Source organism: Tiliqua scincoides, chromosome 1 (assembly GCF_035046505.1).
Source record: "Tiliqua scincoides isolate rTilSci1 chromosome 1, rTilSci1.hap2, whole genome shotgun sequence".
Taxonomy (NCBI): Eukaryota; Metazoa; Chordata; class Lepidosauria; order Squamata; family Scincidae; genus Tiliqua; species Tiliqua scincoides.
The window spans coordinates 123,421,202-123,444,909 of record NC_089821.1 but is presented as its reverse complement, the minus strand read 5'-3'; the positions used below and the strand labels follow the sequence as shown (position 1 = coordinate 123,444,909).

The following is a 23,708-nucleotide window of genomic DNA, read 5'->3' as shown; positions in this document are numbered from 1 at the left end:
TTATGAATGAAATTACCTGCACAGGTACATACAAACACACTATCCAACATCCCAACAAATCACCACCCAACTCAACAACCTGTATTATGAACTGACATTGGGGGGGGGGGGGAGAGAACACATGTTTTTTAAGCTCTCTTTGCAAATGTACAAAGGGAAAACTAACATTCATAATTCAGTTTACATTTAATTACTAGTTCATTCACCAGGGCTGGAAAGAGAACTTGGTGCCTTGAAGGAACAATTATGTTGGGACCCATTCAGCCATCCCTGCAGAGGACTGGTCCCTAAACTGATAGTAATAGCACTCGTATGACTCATGTTACAACCTAGACATTGGACATTTGTTTGACAGCTTGTATACAGCATAAATTTTATTATCCCCTCTCTGCAAATGAAGAGATAAATTACTCTCTTATTGTCTACAATTTTATCAAGCAGAGATGAAAAAAACTGTGGCAAGCATATTACACGCTTATCCTATCCTTTCCTGAGATGCTCAGGGCAGCATACAAGATTCTCCCTCCCCCACTTCATCCTCATTATCCTGTGAGGTAGGTTAAGCTGAGAATCAGTGGTTGGCTCAAGTTCACTCACTATGTTTCATGGGTAAGTAAGGATTTGAACCCAGGACTGTCCTGTTTTAAATGAACCTTCTAACCACTAAACCAGGGGTGCCCAAACCCAGGAACGGGGCCACTTGCAGCCCTCAAGGACTCCCAATCCGGCCCCCAGGGAGGCCTAAATCTCCGATGAGCTTCTGGTCCTCCAGAGACTTGCTGGAGCCTTTGCTGGCCCGATGCAATGTGAGGGCAACCTCTCAACCTCTTGCGTGAGCTGTGGGACGAGGGCTCCCTCCACTGCTTGCTGTTTAATGTCTGTGATGCAGCAGTGGCAGCGAAGGAAAGGCCAGCCTTGCTTTGAGCAAGGTCTTTTATAGGCCTTGAGCTATTGCAAGACCTTCATTCATTCATATAAGTTCCATCTCTAATACATTCAATTATGTAAATTTATTCAAATTTGAAATGTAAATTAATTCTTTATTTCCCCAGACCCCAACACAGTGTCAGAGATGATGTGGCCCTCCTGCCAAAAGTTCAGTCACCCCTGCACTAAACCATATTGTTATCTTTTGAATTGAACTGTCAGTGTGGACATATTGCGATTACCATGTATTAGTTGAGATACATTTTTAATTTACCTTGGGTTTCCTGGTTCTTACAATGACCTACACTTGTTCAAAAACATTTGCATATTGCCTAGCTCTAGATGCAGTTGGTTTCTAAACATTCACCATAGTGGTGTGCCATTTCCTGCCTTAAAACCAAAAGCAACAAGTTAGAGATTAATGATCCTAAAAGCACAAAGGAATGTAATTTAGAAATATTTACAATCCAAAGAATTAAGTGCAGTGAAACAGCTTAAGGCCTTCAAGTCTCAGCTATACCACATGGCTTCAATAGCTTCCCCGCTTAAGATGGAAAGGAGGACCAGATAAAGAAGGGCTGAAACCCTGCATGCCTCCTCTTTGCTCTTTCCCAGGACCTGTACAGAGAAAGGTGCTGGAGCAACTTAGAACTGCTTTGGGGGAAATGCACAAAGCTAGAAAAAGCTCCTCTCTCATGTGTCTTTACCAGTGTTGTTCAACCCATGGGTTGTGAGCCCCCAAGGGTGCAATGTTTGGGGGGGGTCACAGCTCCATTCTGCTTATAAAATGCTGTAAAACTGCATTAAATTGAGAAAATTGGGTAGTATTGGACAGTACTGAAGAAATATCTGTGAAATGGTGGGCACAAGGTGAATGAGACACAAGTGCTGGAGAGAAATCTGTGAAATGGTGGGACTGATCTGTGCCATCTCTGGAGAAGATGTTGAATTTTTTGCAGGGTATACATATTTTTTCCCAAATACATTTTCTATTTGCAGTTGCTTGAATTCACAAATATGGTTCCCACTGATACAGTAGGCCCACTGTATTTGATGTTCCGCGTGTCAGAAATTGTGCTTGTTTTCTTTCTCAAATTTTTTTTAATACCAGTTTACTTTCAGTTCTGGTCACCAGTCTCATACGGTTTTATTTTGAGATTGTGGCATGAAAGACTACTTCTTTATACCAAGAAAGGGAAAGGGAGGAAAGCCAGCTAAATTAAATTAAGATAACCTACTGCACAGCTCAGCAAGAGCCTAGCAAAACTCTGTTGCTTGCTACTCAGGCAAGGTCAGTCTGGGTAAAACAAGGTGGAATCCTTCCTGTTGGTGATCTTTGGATCATGTGATCCTGCCTGCTACCAGGAGGAGCCATTTCCCACATGCAAAGACTTAGCTACTAAGGAACCACTGGAGAATGGACATGATTCATTTCAAGCAGCAATGACAATATTCAGAGATCCCTACATTTATATTAAAAGGCAACATAAAGACCAACAAAAACTGATGTTTACCTACTCATTTCATTTTTCAATGCACTTGGTACACAAAGGAAGCGCTTTTCACAAGCAGCTTGCTGCCCCTTCACATATACAGCAAGACACTTTAACATTTGCCTTTTCAGAACTCTTACTGCAGGGGTTCTGCCCTAAAAAGTTTCCACACAAAAACCCAACTGGAACTGCTACTTCACTCTCTAACTCCCTGGGATCCAATTGGGTAGGGGAGCTACATCAGGGCCACTGTGCAGTTAGTGCCAGCAATGATGCTAAGGACATGGGGTGTACATGGGTGTGGTTAAACAGATAGGCTGCTGCAATGGGCTCTCTGTCACATGCAAGCCTAATGATTGGTCTATGTGCTAAAGCCTCTCAGCCAAGTGTGCTTGTTTCTTGTGCTGTGGAAAGCTAGATGTTTTATGAAGTATCCTCTGCTATGGCTTGGTGGTAAGCAAGCAACTCTGGTCAGTGTAGGTTCTAGACCTGCCTCCACATCTTCTTATGCCCCTGCCATGGATGTTTCAATGCTCATTAAGGCAAGCCCCTTGGCTGTGTTCAAACCCATCTTGTCTTGTTTGTCAGCCCACATCTCTGGGCAGTAGGCTATCAGCATGCTGCTTTGTCTGGGGGCCACTGACACTCCGCTTGAGAGTCCTCCCCTGGCCAAAGGGTTCCTTTCAGGTAGTGAACTCTCCCACAAGTGCTAAGACCTTTGCTAAAGCGAAATGTGTGCACTCATTTCACATGGCTGCTCTCCCCAACCGATGTGAAATGGGGTTGCCCTCTTCTTAACCCATGTAGCAATGATAAGATTATTAGTTGGCAACCTTCAGTCTCGAAAGACTATGGTATTGCACTCTGAATGGTAGTTCTGGCACAGCATCTAGTGTGGCTGAAAAGGCCGATTTGGGAGTGACAATCCGTTCCACACTGGGAGCAAGTGCAGTCTGTCCCTGGTCTGTCTCATGCAATGATCTCTCCCAACGTCGGAAGCAACTCCTGGCGTCACGCTCTATGCCAATCGAGCGAAGACTTATAACCGGTAAACTGCTGCTTCCCGTGTTGTGCCGACGCCATATGGTGAAGTTGGAGTGTGCTCTCCAGTGTGCGGAGCCTGGGTAAAGAAGGTATGGAAGATAGGCTGTTACCCATGCAGCAAATCCCCCCTCTCCATGTTGCCATGATTACCAGTAATCAGTAATGTTAAGATTACTGGTTGCAAAACTGGGACATTTAAAAAAAAAAAAAAAACACTGAATTTCCATCATTATTCATTTATTTAGAAGATTTCTCTCTCGCCTTTCCCATGCCGAAGCAAATGCCCAAGGCAGCTTACAAACACCATACTAAAATGTCCAATATGTAAAAGAATAAATAAAGTCATAATAAGAACAATAAAACCATTGGGTGGCAACTACGAGGGTCGCCCAGAAAGTAATGCACCACATTTTTTTTCTTCAACAATTATTTATTGAACACAATGAAACTTACACACAAGAAAAAATGATGTTTCTTCTACACTCCCTATTTTTCCATGTAATCTCCGTCCAGTTCTATGGCCTTCCTCCAGCGAGACACAAGGGCATGTATGCCCTGTCGGTACCACTCCTTGTTCTGGTCACGAAGCCATTTCTGCACTGTGCGAATCACCTCTTCGTCATCCTCAAAATGTCTTCCGCGAATGGCATCCTTTAATGGCCCAAACAAGTGGAAGTCTGAGGGAGCTAGGTCAGGGCTGTAGGGTGGATGGGGTAACACAGTCCAACCCTGTTTAGTGATGTGTTCCAAAGTCCTCAAACTTGTGTGAGGCCGAGCGTTATCATGTTGAATCAAACATTCACCTGGGTTGTTATGGCGCCGAAGTCGCTGGAAGCGCTTCTTGAGTTTGGTTAATGTCTTCACATAAGCTTCAGAATTAATGGTGCTGCCTCTTGGCATCACATCAATGAGTATGATGCCCTCACAGTCCCAAAACACAGTGATCATGACCTTACCGGCAGAAGCAGTTGCTTTGAATTTTTTCTTCTGTGGAGATTGAGGATGACGCCATTCCATCGACTGTCGTTTTGTTTCGGGCTCAAAATGGTGAACCCAGGTTTCATCACCTGTCACAATCCTGGACAAGAACGCTTCCCCCTCATCTTCAAAACATTTCAGCAACTCAGAAGAAATGTTTTTTCTGAGAGATTTGTGGTCCACCGTAAGACAGCGCGGAAACCATCGTGCACACACTTTTGAGTAATCAAGAGCACGGATGATTGCATCCACACTTCCTTTGCTGATTGACAGCTTCAGCGCCAACTGCCTAGTCGTTATGCATCGGTCCTCGCGAATGAGCACATCAGCAAGCTGCGTCTTGTCAGGTGTGACAGCCGTGGATGGCCGCCCCGAATGCTGCAAATCTTGGAGCTCTGCCGAACCGCCTTCTAAAGGCCTCACCCTCTGTGCCCAGCGACTAACCATACTTCTGTCGACTGCAGATTCTCCATAAACTGTACACAAACGTTTGTGAATGTTCCCAACAGTTTCTTTCTCTGCAGTGAGAAATTCAATGACGACACGCTGCTTGTAACGTACATCACTTACAGACGCCATTTCAAAACACTGCTGTAGCTACGCTATCTGTCTGAAGAAACCAAAAATTTGAGTGCGCACTCCTGAAAATTCAAATAATGTATATCTAAAGTTTCGCATTCATACCATTACTGTAGGCTAAGAAAAAAAAATGTGGTGCATTACTTTCTGGGCGACCAACGTATTTAGAACGGTGTTTCTCAAACTGTGGGTTGGGAGCCAATTTCAGGTGGGTCCCCATTCATTTCATATTTTATTTTTAATAGATTAGACTTGATGCCAACATGGTATGCGACTGCATTCAGGGAAATGTTAAAGACTTGTAATTTTAACAGGCTACTATGTATATTACTCCTGGATAAGTGTGGGTAGAATTGCAGCCAAGGATTGTTAAAAAATTTTCCTGCTTCTCAATCTAAAAAGTGGGTCCCAGTGCTAAATGTGTGAGAACCACTGATTTAGACCAAAGCATTATAGAGACATAAGAAATCAGCTGACAATGCATCACTCAACTGCCATAAAAAACAAGAATTTTTTGAGACCTCGCCAAAAGGCTGGGAGAAGATTCGCTCTTAATTCCCTGGTAATTCTTACCGATATGATTAATCAGGACTTGTAGAAGAGACAGAAGACAGAACTTCTGAACTGTGGTTTATTTAAAGATGTTTTGGTCAACATGGGTTACATATAACAAGTCAAGGTAAAGTGAGCCCTTGATTTAACAGACTCCAGAAACAATGGACATTTCCTGCTCCATTAAAAACCAGTCATGTACATTTTGCACATACACATCTCAATTGACTTACATGTATTTAGATTTAAGAGACTTTCGGCATGAACTGATACTCCTTCCCCCCATTAGTCTGTCAAATTGAGGGTTCGCTGTATTTACTAATTATTTTTTCCTGACTTGTTTATCACACATGTTCACAAATCAAAAGTTCCACATATAACATGAAAGCTAGTCCACCACGTACTCCAAATCAGGAAAAGCTCGTGTCACAAAACACAAAGGTTGTGATTAAGCTTCTCTGCATATATACAGTATTATTAGTTTGATCCACAACAAAGTATATGATAGCCCTTTGATCTAAATCAAAGGATTCTGTCTCAACCAACTTGTACACAATGGAACATTTTAGACAAACACACTTTCAATTCAAATAACCTTAAACTCAGTGCGTACAACTATTTTAATTATTTGCACACAACCCTTTAGCATTAGTGTGTTTTTTAAAGTCAGAAACAGTAGTTTAAAAGTATCCTGCTTAAACTACTAATACCTTTAAATCTGTCCAGTATATACTTAAAACATTATATGTTTAAAGTGTTTACATGTCTTAAACCCATTCCAATCTGATTTTTCTCTGCATCCTTAAATCCCTTTAATGATAGCGCCTTTTGCCCAAGGAACTGTTTAATTGCACAACACTACGTTTCCTGGAACTCATTTCTGTATAAATGTGTGAATGCCAAACCTAACATGTGAGATATAGTCAATTACATATAGGACTCACATAATTATACAGAGCTAACTTGTGGATAACTTCTGGATATACAGAGCTAACTTCTGCATAAGGGGAATTTCTTTTTATATTTAACAAAATGCAATAGATTTTTAAAATAATAATTTGAGATAATTACATATTTTACCAAACGTTAGGAAAAAACCACAGCTTCCCATAACGCTTTCATGCATTGAACATGCATGGGGTCCCCTTTATAAGATAGTGTTAGGGACAGGAAAGCTTGGATTTATAGTGAAATGACTTAACAGGGAATTTACCTCCCCCTCCGGTAAGAAATAATGTAAATAGGGTTTAAAAGGGACCGTACATACACCCATGCCCTACACTGGACTTAAAGGATGGGAATTTTCTCCCATAAGGAATAATAAAGAGATAGTAACTATAGAAAGCGGCATGCAGTTGAGAACACATATAAACCAATAAACCCCTCTGCAAGGGCAGCCTGCCCATCATGCAAGTTGAAAATTTTGCATCAGGCAGCAATTTGGGGAAGGTAGTAAATTAGGCCCACGCATCACCTCTTCTAGTCTGCCACTTCCATCTTTTTCTTGTACAGTAGGGTGCCAAAAAAAAAAAAAATGAGAACAGCTTGCTTCTCTTCCTTGGCGTCCAGCAGCAGTGCAGCCTCCTCCTTTCAAGGCTGGCAGAGGAACTGCTAGGAAACCGGCATTCCATCCATAGCCATTACAGGAGACACTGGCAACAATTTTCTCTTAAGAGTCTAGCGTAGAAGTGGGGAAACTTTTCATGTTGGAAGGTTGAATTAAATTAGTTATAATCTAATAAGGATACATTTAAGAAACTTGAATTAGATATACGCATAACGAAATTAATTTGTTCCGCGAGTCCTTTTGTCTTGCGAGTTTTTCGTTTTGCGAAGCGCATTTTCCCATAGGAATGCATTGAAATTTAATTAATGCGTTCCTATGGGCAAAAAAAGTCAGAACAAAGTCAAATTTGGTTTACAAAGTGTTTATTAAGTGCTCTTTAAAGGCATACTGTATTTTTCGCTCCTTGTAAAGTGAACAGCAGTCAACAGTGGCATTAAGAACCATTAGAACTGTCATTTGCAAATGGTCATTAACTTAAAGGATTGAGTACTCTAGTTTTCTGGAAACCCCAAGAACTCATCATCGCTAGAGTCAGAATTTATGAAGCTCATTTGCTCACAATCACTGACATTACATTCTTCGCTGTCTTCCTCCCCCTTCCTTAGGGTGAATGTGATCATAAACTAGCATGAAGATCCCCCACCTTCCTTAGGGTGAATGTGATCATAAACTGGCATGAAGATCCCCCACCTTCCTTAGGGTGAATGTGAGCATAAACTGGCATGAAGATCCCCCGCCTTCCTTAGGGTGAATGTGAGCATAAACTGGCATGAAGATCCCCCGCCTTCCTTAGGATGAATGTGAGCATAAACTGGCATGAAGCATTAAAAAAAAATTCATCTTGCGAAGCACGGGTCATAAAAATTCGTTTTGCGAGTCACCAAAAATCGCAAAACGCTTTCGTTTTGCGAGTTTTTCGGTGCGCGAGGCATTCATTATGCGAGGCACCACTGCACTTCAAAGTGTAAATTATTTTATAAAAATCAACCTACTATGTACTAACCAATTTCAAGAAATGAAAAAAAATGTTAATTCTAAAGTTAACTAACCTTTTAATGACTTTGTTGTGACTGCTTCTCAGTAGACTGGAGCCCCCCCATGGACTCTCCCCAACTTCCCCCCACCCTTGCCAACCAGCCTTGGACAATAGTGGCACCAGTCAGGCAGGGACGTTAATGTGCCATAGATATTCACCTATAAGGCAATAAATTTTTACCAGAAAATCAAGGCTGGATCATTTCCTTGTCCTATCTGAGGGTCAGGGTAGTTCATGGGTTTTGCAGCAGCCAGAAGAAACTCAAGGCTGCTTGAATTCTGTACTTTAAAAACCCATTTTCTCTGGCTGACCAGACCTTTCTTCTCTATCTCTCCCAGGCTTCACAACTAGCCAGCATATCACTCAGGCAGGCAGGCAACCACTGGGTCTTAAAGCCTGACATTTACAAACACAGTACAACTATTTTTAAAGTATTATTGCGATGAAATACCTAATCAATTTTTTTCCTTTTAAACTGCCTTTGAGATTGATTATGACTGTTATGTTACTGTTTATGATTATGACTGTTATTATGACTGTTATGTTCGCAAAGCTGTATTGCGACTTTTATGCTGGTCTGAGACTGTTAAATAAACTACTACTACTACTACTACTACTACTACTACTACTACTACTACTACTACTACTACTACTACTGATGGGAAAAAAATTCCCCTCACTTCCTCTCTCCTCCCTCCCTTCTCTCTGGGATATTCCACACAGAAGAGGGAGAATGGCACACATTCTGCAGACTTGCTAATGTCTTCAAAAACAGTGGTGCAGCAGATTTTTCCCCGCTGTCAATCAGGCCCCAGGGCAATCTGCAACTCTTCCTCACAAGCATTATTCCCTAAGTTTTACCCCCCACCGAAATTCTCCCAAGGTCATGGAACTTTCCATGATTTTTGACTGAAAACCTGCTCTCGTCTTATCTGTGAGATCACCTTATAGGCGATTTTAAATAGTCATTCTAAGATTAAAATAAAAATAATAAAAGATGAACAAAACCCTAATAATAAATAAAAGGATTTGTTCTGCAAAATTTGGATTCACTCAAAAGGTCACATTTAATGGCCTAGAACAGGGGTGCCCAAACCTCGGCCCGGGGGCCACTTGCGGCCCTTGGGGGCTCCCAATCCGGCCCTTGGGGAGCTCCCAGTTTCCAATGAGCCTCTGGCCCTCCGGAGACTTGCTGGAGCCCATGCTGGCCCAATGCAACTTTTCTCAGCTTTATTATGACTGTTCAACCTCTCACCTGAGCTGTGGGACAAGGGCTCCCTCCACTGCTTGCTGTTTCATGTCTGTGATGCAGCAGAGGCAGCGAAGGAAAGGCCAGCCTTGCTTTGTGCAAGGTCTTTTATAGGCCTTGAGCTACTGCAAGACCTTCATTCATTCATATAAGTTCCATCTCTAATAAATTCATTTATGTAAATTTATTCAAATTTGAAATGTAAATTAATTCATTTTTTTCCTGGCCCCCGACTCAGTGTCAGAGAGATGATGTGGCCCTCCTGCCAAAATGTTTGGACACCCCTGGCCTAGAAGGCTGCATGCAGCCTCAAGGCCGCAGGTTCCCCACCCCTTGTCTACTGTCATTAAGAGAAGTAGGTAAGGGTCCAGGGCTTACCTCTCTCCCCCAGTATCCAGACCTGCCATCTCCAGCAATCAATCCACAAACATTAGAAGGAGTAGTAGCACTGGATGTCAAGGAGACACAGGTGAGTAAGTGGACCCCACCAAAGCAAAATGTTGGGGAGGGGCTCATGCGACAGTAATGAAAGGAAAGGGCCACAATACTGAGGAATTTGGGCAGTGTTTGGCACAGACCACCTTTGGCTTCCTGTAAACAATCCAATATATCTATTTTAAATCAGTAATGATTTTAATGACCCCTGCATAAATAATAAGCTCAGAGGGTGGGAGTTGAAGACAAGTGTGTAGGTTTGGCAAAATCTAACTATCTGGATATCTTTAAGAGGTGGGAGAAAAAGAAGAGCACATAGGGCAACTGAATGGTGGTAAAGACATAAGTGCTGGGAGTTTTACATCTAGTTCTTCAAAACGCTGAGGACTTAAATGCAGGAAAACAAATAATGGGAATGCCCTGTATTTACAAATTTATTATATATGATAAAGTAGGAATCAAGCAATTTCCTACACACAAAAGTATTTCCTACCTAGGACATTTCAGTTTAAAAAGACATATCCTCAAGTGTTCTGCCCATCTGTTCATCACTACAGTTATTGCATCTCACTTTGGACATATATAGACACTATCATTATAAGCTCATCACCTCAGCAAGCATCATCACTGCAAAAATGATCATTGTTAACAAGTAGTGAAACAGACAACTAAAGTTGATTTTTTTAACCTGAATACAAACTTTAAAGAAGAAGAAGATGGTTGTCCTATCCAGCAAGATTACTCTTCCTTGGAAAGGTTATTATCGTTATTATTACTAGAAAAAAATTGTATCCCACCTTTCCCACGCTGAAGCAAAGGCAGCTTTCAGAGTTCACAATATAATTTACAATGTACAAACAATAAGTTAAATCATTAAAACTATACAAAACACCACAGAGCATTTGGGGGGAGGGACTATTTGGTCCAGAGATAAGCAGCCAAGCCAAGCCACACCACAGCACTAGTACCATCCTCCTTTCACAATGGTGGGACAAAGCTATCGCTGTAGATGGCCGGCATTGCAAGCGCTGATGAAAAAACTGTTGCCACTGTGGGGAAGAATCTTTATTCCAGAAACATTCTTTTTTGGAAGAAACTGCCAAGATTAAATAATCTCCCAATGGAGAGATAACATGAAATTTCGTGATCTCACACAATGGAATGAACAGAAGCATTTTTTTTTTAATTCATCCAATAGGCCTTCCTAAGCCACTGCTTTGTAAGGGCTATTCCTGAAGACCAAATGGAGTGCAATTGCACTCCAAGAGTAAACTACCCACCTATCCACTACTTATAACTTGGTGAAAAAGTAACCTTTCCAAATGTTTTGGGTTCGCTGCAAGAGACAAAACAAATGAAAAAATGGTGCTGTGGAAAGTGTTGAGAATTGCCTTCACTTACCCAACAGTTAATTTATAACACATGGCAGGAAGCAAGTCACATTGTTTATTTCAGGATAATGCTATCCTCTTCCAAAACTACAAGCAGCTAAATTCAGTTCAGATTGTTTTGTATGCTGCCTGGGAGAGAGGAATAAGCTATTGGAAACTAAGAGTGGTGCTTCTATCCAAGTACAGTTCATTTTTTGATGAATTTTTAGATGAAACCCCATAACTCTGTCTTATTCTGTCAATAATCTGCTCATATAATATTGTTTTCAGTTGGTTTTAAAGTATATTATTGTTTTTAAAAATTGCTTTGTATTTTATCTTAGATACACTATGTTTAATGTTGTAAGCTGTTTTGAGCTATAGGAAAGTAGCATAAAAATTGTTTTTCACGTTTTTATACCACCCTTTCTCCAAGGAGCTCAGGATGGTGTACACAGTTTCTTCCTTCCTTTTGTACTTACAACAACCCTGCGATGTAGGTGAGGCTAACAGATAGCGACTGAAAAATATTTTAATCAAATAAATAAATAAATCTCAACCATCTGTAGTATAAAATGTTTTAAACAAATAAACTTAGAAATTTGATCTGGAAAGATTCCAGGTACAATGGAAAACAAACTCTTTCCTTCAGATATTGCAAAGTTTTTTTACAAATAGTTTCACAATTAGGGAGCTAACTGAAATTTGTTTATAATAAAGATAGGCCAACTGATGGATCTCCAGTTTCCTAAACCGTTGGTTTTTAACAGGAAGTAGTCTCATTCTGATCTAAAGAATGAGATTCCAAAACACTATTCCACTATTCCAAAACAGCACCACTAATACTATATTACCCACCCCCCACTTGAGAAAGCAGTAGAAAGAAAAAAAATCATGCATACAGTAACACTGGGTCTTAAATTATATTTTTAAATTCATATTCAATCTTCCTTGCCATAGGCATCCCAAGGCAGCTCACAACTACAATATAAAAAACAATTAAAATCCACATTCAATATGCAAACCTCCAATAATACAAACCATTTCCCTCTAACTAATTACTGACCAATAAATAAATAAATGTCAAAAATTTGACAGCCAAACTGAAATGCCAGTGAAGGCTGAGGCAGTGGGTTGAATATTTCACTGACAAACTGGAATACTATGAACTGTAAGATATAATACTATAAACTGTAGAAGACACAAAACAGCAAATATTAGAACTGATGTATTATGCTATACAATCTAAGTAGCAGCTTTTAAGGTAGTTTGGATAAGTGTAAATTTCCTTAAAAGTGAAGAAACATCTTATTGCTTAACTGAATATTTAGAGCAACTGTAATCTTGTGGAAACAAGGATAGTATTTTAATCTAAAGTATTTTAGATTTAACCTTGTTACATCTACAAGAGTGGACCTAGTAAGAAGCATTTTCGGTGGCAATCACAAATAATAGTTAACTACTAAAATCAACCAAAATGTGACCAAATATTCTACCTTGGATTTGTTTTATTCATCCACAGAAACTATTAGTTACATAGGCCTACATTGGCCTATAATTTTTCCATGGTAATAGATCAGTGAAAACAATTCAAGTTCTTCAGAAGGTGGACCAAAATTACCATGTTACTGGTTTAAAAAACCTTGCTGGAGTTATAGAAAGAGCACACTGACAAAGTGTACCCTAGCCTTGATAGCAAAAATTATTCTAAAAAATTTTTCTGCCCCTTGTCAGGCCAATTCCTCTGTTCATACAAAGATTGTACTTAAGTGGAGATTGTACTTAAGTATACTAAAAGGAGGCCATGTGTCAGCTTAAAAAAAATCACATACTACAGCCACCATGAAATAACCTGGTTGTATGCAACATTTCTAGCATCACCTCCTGAAAGTATTGCCCTTCAAGAAGAAAATGCACAAGAACATGGCTAATAATTGTACAAAGACTTCTGCATGAACCAAATGGCACAGCCTTTTGCCTGCTGACTGGACAAAGACACTTTTTCAAGTGGTGGTGCTTCTCTTATATTTAGCAGGAAAACTGTAACTGTTTCACCCAGCATGGCATCTTTTGTAGTGGCTGCTGCTGGTGTTCTTCTCACCTTTTTATCTTGTGAGACAGGGGACCATTTAGTTGTTTTATTTTCGCTGTAAACCACTTTGTGAACTTTATTGGAAAGCAGTATACAGGTGGGAGCCTATTTATTCACAAAATTTCTATTCACGAATCTGCCTCAACATGGTTCTCCAGGACCTGAGGAGCCAGACTTGGCCCCACCTGAGTCCTCCAGAGGCAACTGGAGCTCTTTCAAAAACTGGAAGTGCCTTTCTAGGACCTCCAGAGACCTTTCTCAGGTCCGTGGAGGCTGCACATGACCTCTACAGGTCTCAGAAGAGCCTCCAGAGGCAACTGGAGCACTTGACTCCAAAGACGTGGCCTCTGAGGCTTTCAGGGGCCTTTCTGCGAATGCCCTCCATGGGCCTCAGAACAGCTTCAGCTAAGCACCACATATAACAGGAAAGGTTCTTTCTAGCACTGGATATGGCCCATGGGCTAGGGTTTGGCACCTGCTGCCTTAAATGATTGGGACAGCTACCAAAAGGAGCCCACAGGAAATCAAAATATGCATCAACTAAAGGAATATTCCTATTATTAGAGCTTTATTGTATTATGGAGGCGACTTTCTGGTATGGTTAATAAGAATAACATTTAACTGGCATCTTTATTTAAATGTTATATAAACAGTACAGTAGACAACTGGAAGTGCCCCTTGATGTTCTACTCCTAAAGTAATGAACTGACATGTCTTGTTTACAATATACAGTGCTTATACTTCTGCTAGAAAACTGTAAAATTTACAGCTAGCAAAATCTAGCAGTAAAATCTAACAGCTAGCAAAGGTCTTTAGATGATGTCCTGCTAAGTGTCCTTGGTCACTGGAGGGAATTCAACCAGGCAGGTTTCAAAACTTGGAATCATTTCATTCCAAGTTGCATTTGTCAAGGAAGATTTGCAAGATTCAAACAAAGCTATCACCATGCATCTCAGGCAATTTTGTTAGAATGAAAACAGAGACCTTATAGTGATGTTGGTTCTCCAGGTATTCAGTGTATATATTCAGGCACTTATTTTATATGGTGGCTACACAAGAGAGGCAGGGCCAACAGATACGGTGAAAACTATGGCCTATTGAGAAATGAAGAGCAATACTCCATCTATCACAGTGTGTTGGCTCCCCTTTGCAGTGCAAAAGAAGGCTTTTCCCTTTCTTACCCTTAACATACATGCAGCAGCTCATTTTTGCTTAACATTTTAGAACTGGAACTTTCAGTTAGGGAATTCAGACAACAAAGCCTATTCATGGACAGCTAGGATTTATCCTGTATTGTCAACTGATGACTTTTCTCTGTCTGGCACCATTCAGGCTAGATTTGATATTCACCACCAGAAAGACCCAGATTTGATTAAGACAAGGCTTGTCAAATCAGGGGTGCCAGATTGCCATGGTGACCAAAAATTGCCTCACAATATATAGGGAGCAGTTGCAAGGCTGAAAGATAGCTGTTGCTGTAACGTACTGCCTCAGTTATGGGAGCTGTGGGAGTTCCTCATCAGTATTGGGTGGCCTGAAGCAGGAGGGGTAGGTAGGGGCAGCAGCAGTAATGGGGGGGCTGTATTCATGGATCCCCTTATCCAACGATCAGGTCCACAGGGCCTCCCCATGCATGTCCCCCATGCATGCCCCCTCCGGAGTTTCCCCGGAACTCCCAATATCTTATAAGGTATTAAAAATGTCACTTCCAGTTTCACAGAGAAACCATAAGTTGAATTTTTTTTTTAAACAGAAAGGCTCATTATAAGGACATTATATATCTGGACTTTCAGAAGGCGTTTGACACGGTCCCTCACCAAAGGCTACTGAAAAAACTCCACAGTCAGGGAATTAGAGGACAGGTCCTCTCCTGGATTGAGAACTGGTTGGAGGCCAGGAAGCAGAGAGTGGGTGTCAATGGGCAATTTTCACAATGGAGAGAGGTGAAAAGCGGTGTGCCCCAAGGGTCTGTCCTGGGACCGGTGCTTTTCAACCTCTTCATAAATGACCTGGAGACAGGGTTGAGCAGTGAAGTGGCTAAGTTTGCAGATGACACCAAACTTTTCCGAGTGGTAAAGACCAAAAGTGATTGTGAGGAGCTCCAGAAGGATCTCTCCAGACTGGCAGAATGGGCAGCAAAATGGCAGATGCACTTCAATGTCAGTAAGTGTAAAGTCATGCACATTGGGGCAAAAAATCAAAACTTTAGATATAGGCTGATGGGTTCTGAGCTGTCTGTGACAGATCAGGAGAGAGATCTTGGGGTGGTGGTGGACAGGTCGATGAAAGTGTCGACCCAATGTGCGGCGGCAGTGAAGAAGGCCAATTCTATGCTTGGGATCATTAGGAAGGGTATTGAGAACAAAACGGTTAGTATTATAATGCCGTTGTACAAATCGATGGTAAGGCCATACCTGGAGTATTGTGTCCAGTTCTGGTCGCCGCATCTCAAAAAAGACATAGTGGAAATGGAAAAGGTGCAAAAGAGAGCGACTAAGATGATTACGGGGCTGGGGCACCTTCCTTATGAGGAAAGGCTACGGCGTTTGGGCCTCTTCAGCCTAGAAAAGAGACGCTTGAGGGGGGACATGATTGAGACATACAAAATTATGCAGGGGATGGACAGAGTGGATAGGGAGATGCTCTTTACACTCTCACATAATACCAGAACCAGGGGACATCCACTAAAATTGAGTGTTGGGCGGGTTAGGACAGACAAAAGAAAATATTTCTTTACTCAGCGCGTGGTCGTTCTGTGGAACTCCTTGCCACAGGATGTGGTGCTGGCGTCTAGCCTAGACGCCTTTAAAAGGGGATTAGGCGAGTTTCTGGAGGAAAAATCCATTATGGGGTACAAGCCATGATGTGTATGCGCAACCTCCTGATTTTAGGAATGGGTTAAGTCAGAATGCCAGATGTAGGGGAGAGCACCAGGATGAGGTCTCTTGTTATCTGGTGTGCTCCCTGGGGCATTTGGTGGGCCGCTGTGAGATACAGGAAGCTGGACTAGATGGGCCTATGGCCTGATCCAGTGGGGCTGTTCTTATGTTCTTATGTTCTTATGTTCTTATGCTCAGTCTGAGCCCGGAATGCTGCAGACAGACTGAGCTCAGAGGACAATCCGGAAGGCTCTGAAGGCTAGGGGAGTAGGCGTTCGCCCATATCTGCAGTTCCACTTAACCGGGGGGGGTCGTCCAGAACAGAACCCCCATGGATACAGAGGCACGCCTGTAGTTGCCAGTTTGGGCAAGGCACAGGAGAAGCTGTAGGCCAAAAGGAAAAGAGTCTCACAGTTGGACAACCTCCCCTCCAACTGGGCCTCTAGGTATGTTTCATGTGCTGTAAAAGGAGAGAGTTTCTTTTACAGGTCTGCTGAGAATTGTTCGCCAAGTTCCATGGATCTCACTCCTAGATAACTATGTATTGGATTGCAGCCATAGTATTATACATTTTAACTTTAAAAAATGTCTTTAGACCTAGGACCCTTCAATGCAACTTTGTTATTTTTGGATCACAGCCTTTATACCTTTTTGCTGTTGTTGACATTTGCCAAGTTTTCCTACCAGCAAAGGGGTTGAATATGTGTTTTTTAATGCTTGTTTATACTTAACATCGACTTTATATCATTTACTGGCGCATGATATTTTTGAGTTGGTGTTAAAACATAAAAACCTGAAAGCCATTTTGTCTAGTTCCCCAAATTCTGGGTTGGCTCCTAGATTTAAATTTGTCAAACCTTGGATTAAAATATTGTTCTTGGCCAAAATTTATCAGGAGGACTCTTATCTGCATATGGTCAGTCAACACAGGATTTTTTTAAAACCACAGCTCCAATCTATACCCATTAAGATTCTCAAACAGAATTTTCAAAAACAAAGTTTCAAAGTCTAAGAAATCCCAGTGTATTTGTGAAGCAAATGCCACTGAAGCACATACAATATAGTATATATTGTGTTGCATAAAAGAGAACTGAGGTTTTGGAACAGGCTTTGTCATAGTCAATTGTAACCCAAACTGTGTTTTTATTAAGGCAACTCTGGCCAAACTGCAACTAAAAAGAAGCAACATGCCTAGCTTTAGCTGCTGATAAAGCAAACAAAGTTTATACGTTTAAACTGATTAGTCATATCTATAGTAGATTGTCTAATTACATCCCAAGTTCAGTGAAAAATAAGACTCAGATGCTTGAGACAGGCTCCACAGCTAACACCTAATAACAACAACTCAGATACTCAACTAATACTTATTTTGGTGACAGAATGGCAGAAGAAAGTACAGGTGGAGACGAGGCTTGCACAAAGTCTACCTTTGAAATAGCATCAGGCTACAGCCTAAAAGTTCTCAGCTCACATTTTCTGCAAGCTAATCCTTAGGAAACAGACCCAGTGATTTCAGTGATACATGCTTAGGAGTATGCCTTTTCAAAAATGCAATCTTAGTCTTTCAGAGATTACACGGTAATCCTGCTAACCTCATCTTTCCTTTTGTTAAATTACCAGTTGCTAGCCTTTCTAGACAAATACAAGAAGTGCAGGTAATTGCCAAACAGGCAGAAAGGAATAGCTGTGTAGGTGAGACTGTGAAGCTTCCAAGCTGAAAAGGAAGCAGCTTGTCCACAATCCTGGCTCCCACTTACAGTGGGGGCTCCTTCCAACTCATCCCATTTTCGCATCCTATTTTTACTTGGGAGATTTCCATATGGTCCTTCTCCAGGCAACAAACCTTTTGCTCTCTTCCCCCTCCCCACCTTTGCACTCCAGTCTCTAGCCAAATTGAATCCACAACTCTCAGAGCCAGCAGCAGCTTGTTAGCATCACTGGACACTGTGGATCATCATCAAGTATGCATTCTTGTTTGCACATGTGGATTGGTGCTCATATACCAGATTGTGATTGGAAGTCTGTTTATAAATGCAGTTGTTTCACTCAGGGAGAACTTATACTAAAAAAAAGTGGGTTGTATCCTAACTAATAGTGCATAATGCAGTGACCTGGTTGGTTACCAGAGCTCAGCAGGTTGAGCTATGCCATTACTTTGGCAACTATATTGGCTGCCCAATTCTTGGTGTTGAAGATGACCTTTAAAGACCTATATAGAAAAGGACCGGGATACCTCAAGCACTGCCTTTCCCTGTATAATCCTGCACACCCCCTACAATAATCAGATAGGGCCCTGCTTAGGATACTGCTCCAATCTGAAGCCAAGAGCATGGAGGCAAGATGCAGGGCCTTTTTTCTTGTGGCATCATGTCTCTGGAACCACCATAATATCTGAAGACAGCCCCCTCTTTATATGGCTTCCAGTAGGGTTTAAAAACTTCTTTCTCTTGGTATTTGAGGAGGGAGGAGCCTCTTATAGAGACCCCTTTTATTGTCTGTGGGGGCTTTACGTCATTGCTTTTGTTGCTGCTGTTCTCATATCTTTTAATCTGCATATGTATTGTTTTTAATTGTTTTATTTAAATATTTTTATCAATTGTATTATCTTAATTCTTATATTGTATACCACTTTGAGTACAGGAAAAGCAGTACAGAAATCTTTTACATAAATATCAGTAGCATGAGTGCACCTACAGTCATGTATGGGATCTTCCCTCACTCCCTACTGCAGTTCTGAGCCTCCACTCTCCAAAAGCCCCACCGGAGAGTTGGAGGACTATCAGGATCAGTGTGGAACACTGCATGGAAGACTGTAGTAAGAGATGGAAGCCCCCAGAATCTGCATACAGGCACCTTCAGTGAGTAGAGAACAAAATATGACAAATCACAAAGCAAAATATATACCACAAAATCCATAGCATGGGCTTAAAATGAAATTAAATACAACACTGGAGCAAATAAATTAAGAACAGCAACAGGTTTCAATAGGAGCAACATCCAAATAAGCCTACTAGTATTTTGCTGCCCACCAAAAGTCTTAGCAGTAAGGGCTGCTTAAGCCTTTATTCTACAAGGCTATTCCAAATATTTATCATGAGAGCAAAACACACACAATATCTTATACCCACCCACTGTATCACTAATGATAATAGTACTTGGAGCAGGGTCATCTATGATGTTGCCTTCAGAATCTGATTCTTATATTTATATGATAAGCAAGAGTCATCAGTAGTTCTGATCTCTTCATGCTTCTGCATTTGGCAAACATTCCCTCATACAGTCTGCCTTCCCACTTACTCCTTCACCATTCTGTACTAACTGCTGCTTTTGAGACATTTTGTAAAATTACATGTCGCATCACATCAGATATGAATTCCACACGTAAAAGTCACCAGCTTTTCCTTGAAAATGTGCAATGTATGGTAAGCAGAAAGAGACTGTTCACACTTGCATACGCTGCAATAGAAAAACAATGCATGCGTATTTTACTAGAGAAATAGGAACACCAGAACACAAAAGTCATGCAGAAACAGCACTCAGATTCACTTTACCAAGAGATAATAACTGAGGGGGGGAGACCACTAACTGGAAAAAGTGTTTTCACTTTTGCTCATGATAAAGATCTTTTTTGCATTCTCAGTGCTTACTAAGGCTGCAATCCTATGCATTATTACTTGGGAGCAAGTTACATTGAACAATGAGAGATTTATCCAAGTCCACATGCTTAAGACTGGGCTACACATTCCACGGCTAAAGTTACATTTTCCCCAGCCAGACCAAAATGCAGGAAAGCCTGCAATGCAGAGTGAGTTTGCTCAATTTAAAGCAAAAATTTAAATTTAAATTTAAATTTCTGCATCTGGAGAATGCAGGTTTGCTTGGTTAACTTGTACTGCCAACAATTTAAGGTAAGCAAAGCAACACAATACAGGTCAATTTGAACTTAAAAGGACCATGTTGCTAGTAATAAAACTAAAATGTATGTCTTGGTACTTTTAATTAGTATAGGAATACTCATTTTCCAGTAAACACTGAGAAAAACTAATAATTACCAGTATCTTGTCCCCAGTTCGTTTTCCCCAAGAAAGTGACTTCTAGCACTTTATTCAGATAATCTGGCATGTTCTCAGTCATTTGTCCATTTTGCAATATCTTAGTCTTTTCTATTCTGCCCCCCCTTAGCTATTAATTTAAAACTTGTAGTACAGTATAACAGCAAGTTACAGAGGGTATGGCAAAAAAACCCTCCCCAAAAAACATACACACACAAAAATTGTGAAGGAAAGGCCTTAATCTACATAGCTAGCTGAAGTCTGTATTTTACCTCATTGTTTATCCAGAAACAGTATGTCCTTAACTTTCTGCAATACTCAGTAAAATTTTCCAAGGTTACATTATCAGCGATTGGCAATAACAGCTCTCTTGCCACTTCACAACACTACTACAGCACAGCCTGATCAGAAATTTGATCGTCTTCAGGTCAAAATACTAGAATGCATTTTCAATCTTTATGACTAATAGCAAAAAACCCTCAAACCTACAAGCTCTCAAGAAGTACAGCAACATCATAAGACAGGGCTTTTCAAACTGGGGCGTCGCAACGCCTCAGCCTGTGGGCCCTGTCCTCTGACCCCTTAAGGGGCAGGGGCAGCAAGAAGGCAGGGAGGAGGCAGAGGTGCAATCTCCAGGATCATGCCACTCAGGGGGCTGCAGGGACTTGGGTGCACTTACTAGAACCTCCTGCAGCCTTCTGGGAGTGCAGGGAGCCCTGCGCGGCCGTCCACAGGGCTCCCAAAAGCTTCACAACTGGAAGTGGAGTGATCGTGCTCCGCTTCCGCTAAACCGGAAGTGGAGCGCGATCACTCCACTTTCACTTTTGACGCATCAGGGAGCCCTGGAGAGGCTGCAGGAGGCTCTGGTAAGTGCACCCAAGCCCCCTGCAACCCCCTGAGCGGCACGATCCTGGGGACCGCGCTGCTGCCTTCCCCCACCCCAACAAGGACTTACAGCAGTTTGAAAACTGCTGTCATAAGAGATTTCACCCTACTGTACTACAATGGAAACCTTCCACTTAATTTAACCTATAAAGCTTTTGGCTATAAAGTTATCCTGTATAAAGGCACTCAGATAGCATGGCTACACCAAGGCAAACCAACTACAAAACCTCTCTGAACTCAAGATTCAGTATCTGTTTCACAGGATTGGCCACTTACTACTGCACACAGAACATAGCACATCCTTTCAATATGCCATTAGCCTTTGCTTGTTCTTTTGGCACCATAACCACCATCTTCAAATCTTTAAACTGCCATAAATTCTCACTGTCTGGTCTCAAACACTGCCTCAGTATTCAATAGCCAAGTAACTAAATGCCCACATCAGTTTCATTGAAAGAAATCTGTTAAGGATAAAATTAACAGTGAGCATACAGAAAGCTATGGTAATGTAGCACCATGTGATAGATGAATAAGACTGTACACCAAGGAATAATGCATCAGATTAACCACATCACCATTCTTCTATGAGAAAAGCTGGGGTGAGGACATTGCAAACCTTAGATTGCAAATAATATAGGCTCTAGCATAAAAGCACTTCACTGTCTCACTTCAAATACTAGTACTGAAGTATAATTTCAGCCCAACACCTACAGTATTTATTCCTTTTTTATTCCAAGGCGTAGCAGAAATATCAGAGCAGTAACCACCCACCCATTCACAGTCATCTCCAACAGCAGCATATCACAACAGGCACTCTGAAGCCAAGCGTGGCTTGATATCACTTCCAAACAACAGTTGCTGGATCAAGATTTCAACAATACGTCCAACTTCTTACCACCACTTCTCCCCCCCCCCATGCCCCGGGGTCTATTGGCTTAGCGCCTGAATTACAGGATAAACTAATATCCCCTGTATTGGCAGCAAACTGCAATATCCTTAGTGGGTGGGGGTGGCAGTTCTTTACAATTAAGGCACATCTGGCAACCATACGGCTAGAAATATAGGAATCACCTTCCCACACACACTTAAGAGCCCAGTCCTCTGCGTGTCTACTCAGAAGTAAGTCCCATTATAGTCAATGGAGCTTACTCCCCAGTAAGAGTGGATAGGACTGTAGCCCCCACCCCCATGCAAGCTTAAATCAAGCACACACACCCCAAGCACAGCCAGAATGCAAAGCAGCTCCTACGCCTCCCCATCACCATCTCTGGGGCCTCAGACCTTGCAAGTGCGAGTGATGGCTGGGCGATCAAAGGACCACGTGCCCACACTTTTTGTGGGGAGGGGGAAGGGGTGTTATTTCACCCCACACATGGGGGTTGTGCAGGAGAGCCTGCAACCTGGAGCATCTCTCGAGCCCTCCCAGTTCCGAGCCCGCAGACCATCTTGCAGCACCATTAAAAGAGCGCTTCCTCCCCCCATGCCAGCTTCACTGGGACCTGCCGGGGAGAGAGGAAAAGCGGTGAGGGGCACATCAGAAGCCCCTGAGGATACTGCCCGCATGCACATGCACGCACACGCGAGGACGGGCACGCACCCAACCACCCACCCACGCCCCGGAGCCTTCCCTTGGCCAAGGCGGAGAGGACGGCCAAGGCGCCTCCCGCCCCCGTACCTGTATGTAGTTGGTCTCGCAGTACTCGGCGACCCGCTCGAGGTTGGTGTAGCTGTCGAACAGGGCCCGGCGCCCTCCCGGGATCTCCTCCTCCAGCAGCATCTGCAGCTCCGCCATCTTCACATCCTCGCGCGCGCACGCTCGGCTCCGCTCCGCTCGGCCCCGCCCCTCTCCCTGCTCGGCCCCCCTTGCGCCGCCAGCCGCCACCCCCTCCTCCCTCCACCACCCCCTCCCCGCTCCTCCTTCTCCTCCTCCTCCCCCCGGGGCCGTTGGTCGCTCGGTTCCAACGGTCTACAGAGAGAACCAACGGTCTCTCGGGGAGGGGGTGCGCGCGCGCGGCGGCGGCGGCGGCGGCAACTGACCAAGAGAAGCTGCCGCCACTACGCAGGCGCCAGCACCTTCTGCGACTCCTCTCCCGGTCTTCTCACACTGCCGCGCGCCGTTCCCACTTCCGATGCCTGCACGCGGCGCAGGAGTGCTGAAGCCCCCCCCCGTCGCCTCATCCTCAGCGCTCCAAGGAGAAGCCCGCGTGCTGACTCAACGGCTGCAGCCCTGTCCACACTTTCCTGGGAGGAAGCCCCATTGGCTCTAACGGGGCTTACTTCTGAGTAAACATGCATAGGATGGGGCTCTGAGGCTGCAAGCCTGTCCACACTTTCCTGGGAGCAAGCCCCATTGACTCTAATGGGACTTACTTCTGAGTAGACATGCAGAGGATGGGGCTCTGAGTCTGCAAGCCTGTCCACACTTTACTGGGAGGAAGCCCCACTGACTACAATCCTATGCATACTTTCCTGGGACTGAGTCTCATTGAACACAATGGGACTTGCTTCTAAGTAGACATGCACAGGATTGGGCTGCCAGAGCCCAATTCTATGCATGCCTACTCAGAAGA

At 42.7% G+C, this 23,708-nt stretch overlaps 1 protein-coding gene across 4 annotated transcripts in view; it reads right to left on the bottom strand.

Annotated features, from left to right (window-relative positions):
• The window catches only part of ABI2 (abl interactor 2), a 109,792-nt gene extending 86,862 nt beyond the window's left edge, over nucleotides 1-22,930 (bottom strand). For all 4 annotated transcript variants that reach the window (XM_066622747.1, XM_066622754.1, XM_066622735.1 and 1 more), the window contains exon 1: nucleotides 22,814-22,930. In XM_066622747.1, coding sequence (XP_066478844.1) covers nucleotides 22,814-22,930 — 117 coding nt within the window. The remainder of the gene's footprint in view (nucleotides 1-22,813) is intronic.
• Between the last annotated feature and the right edge of the window lie 778 nt (nucleotides 22,931-23,708).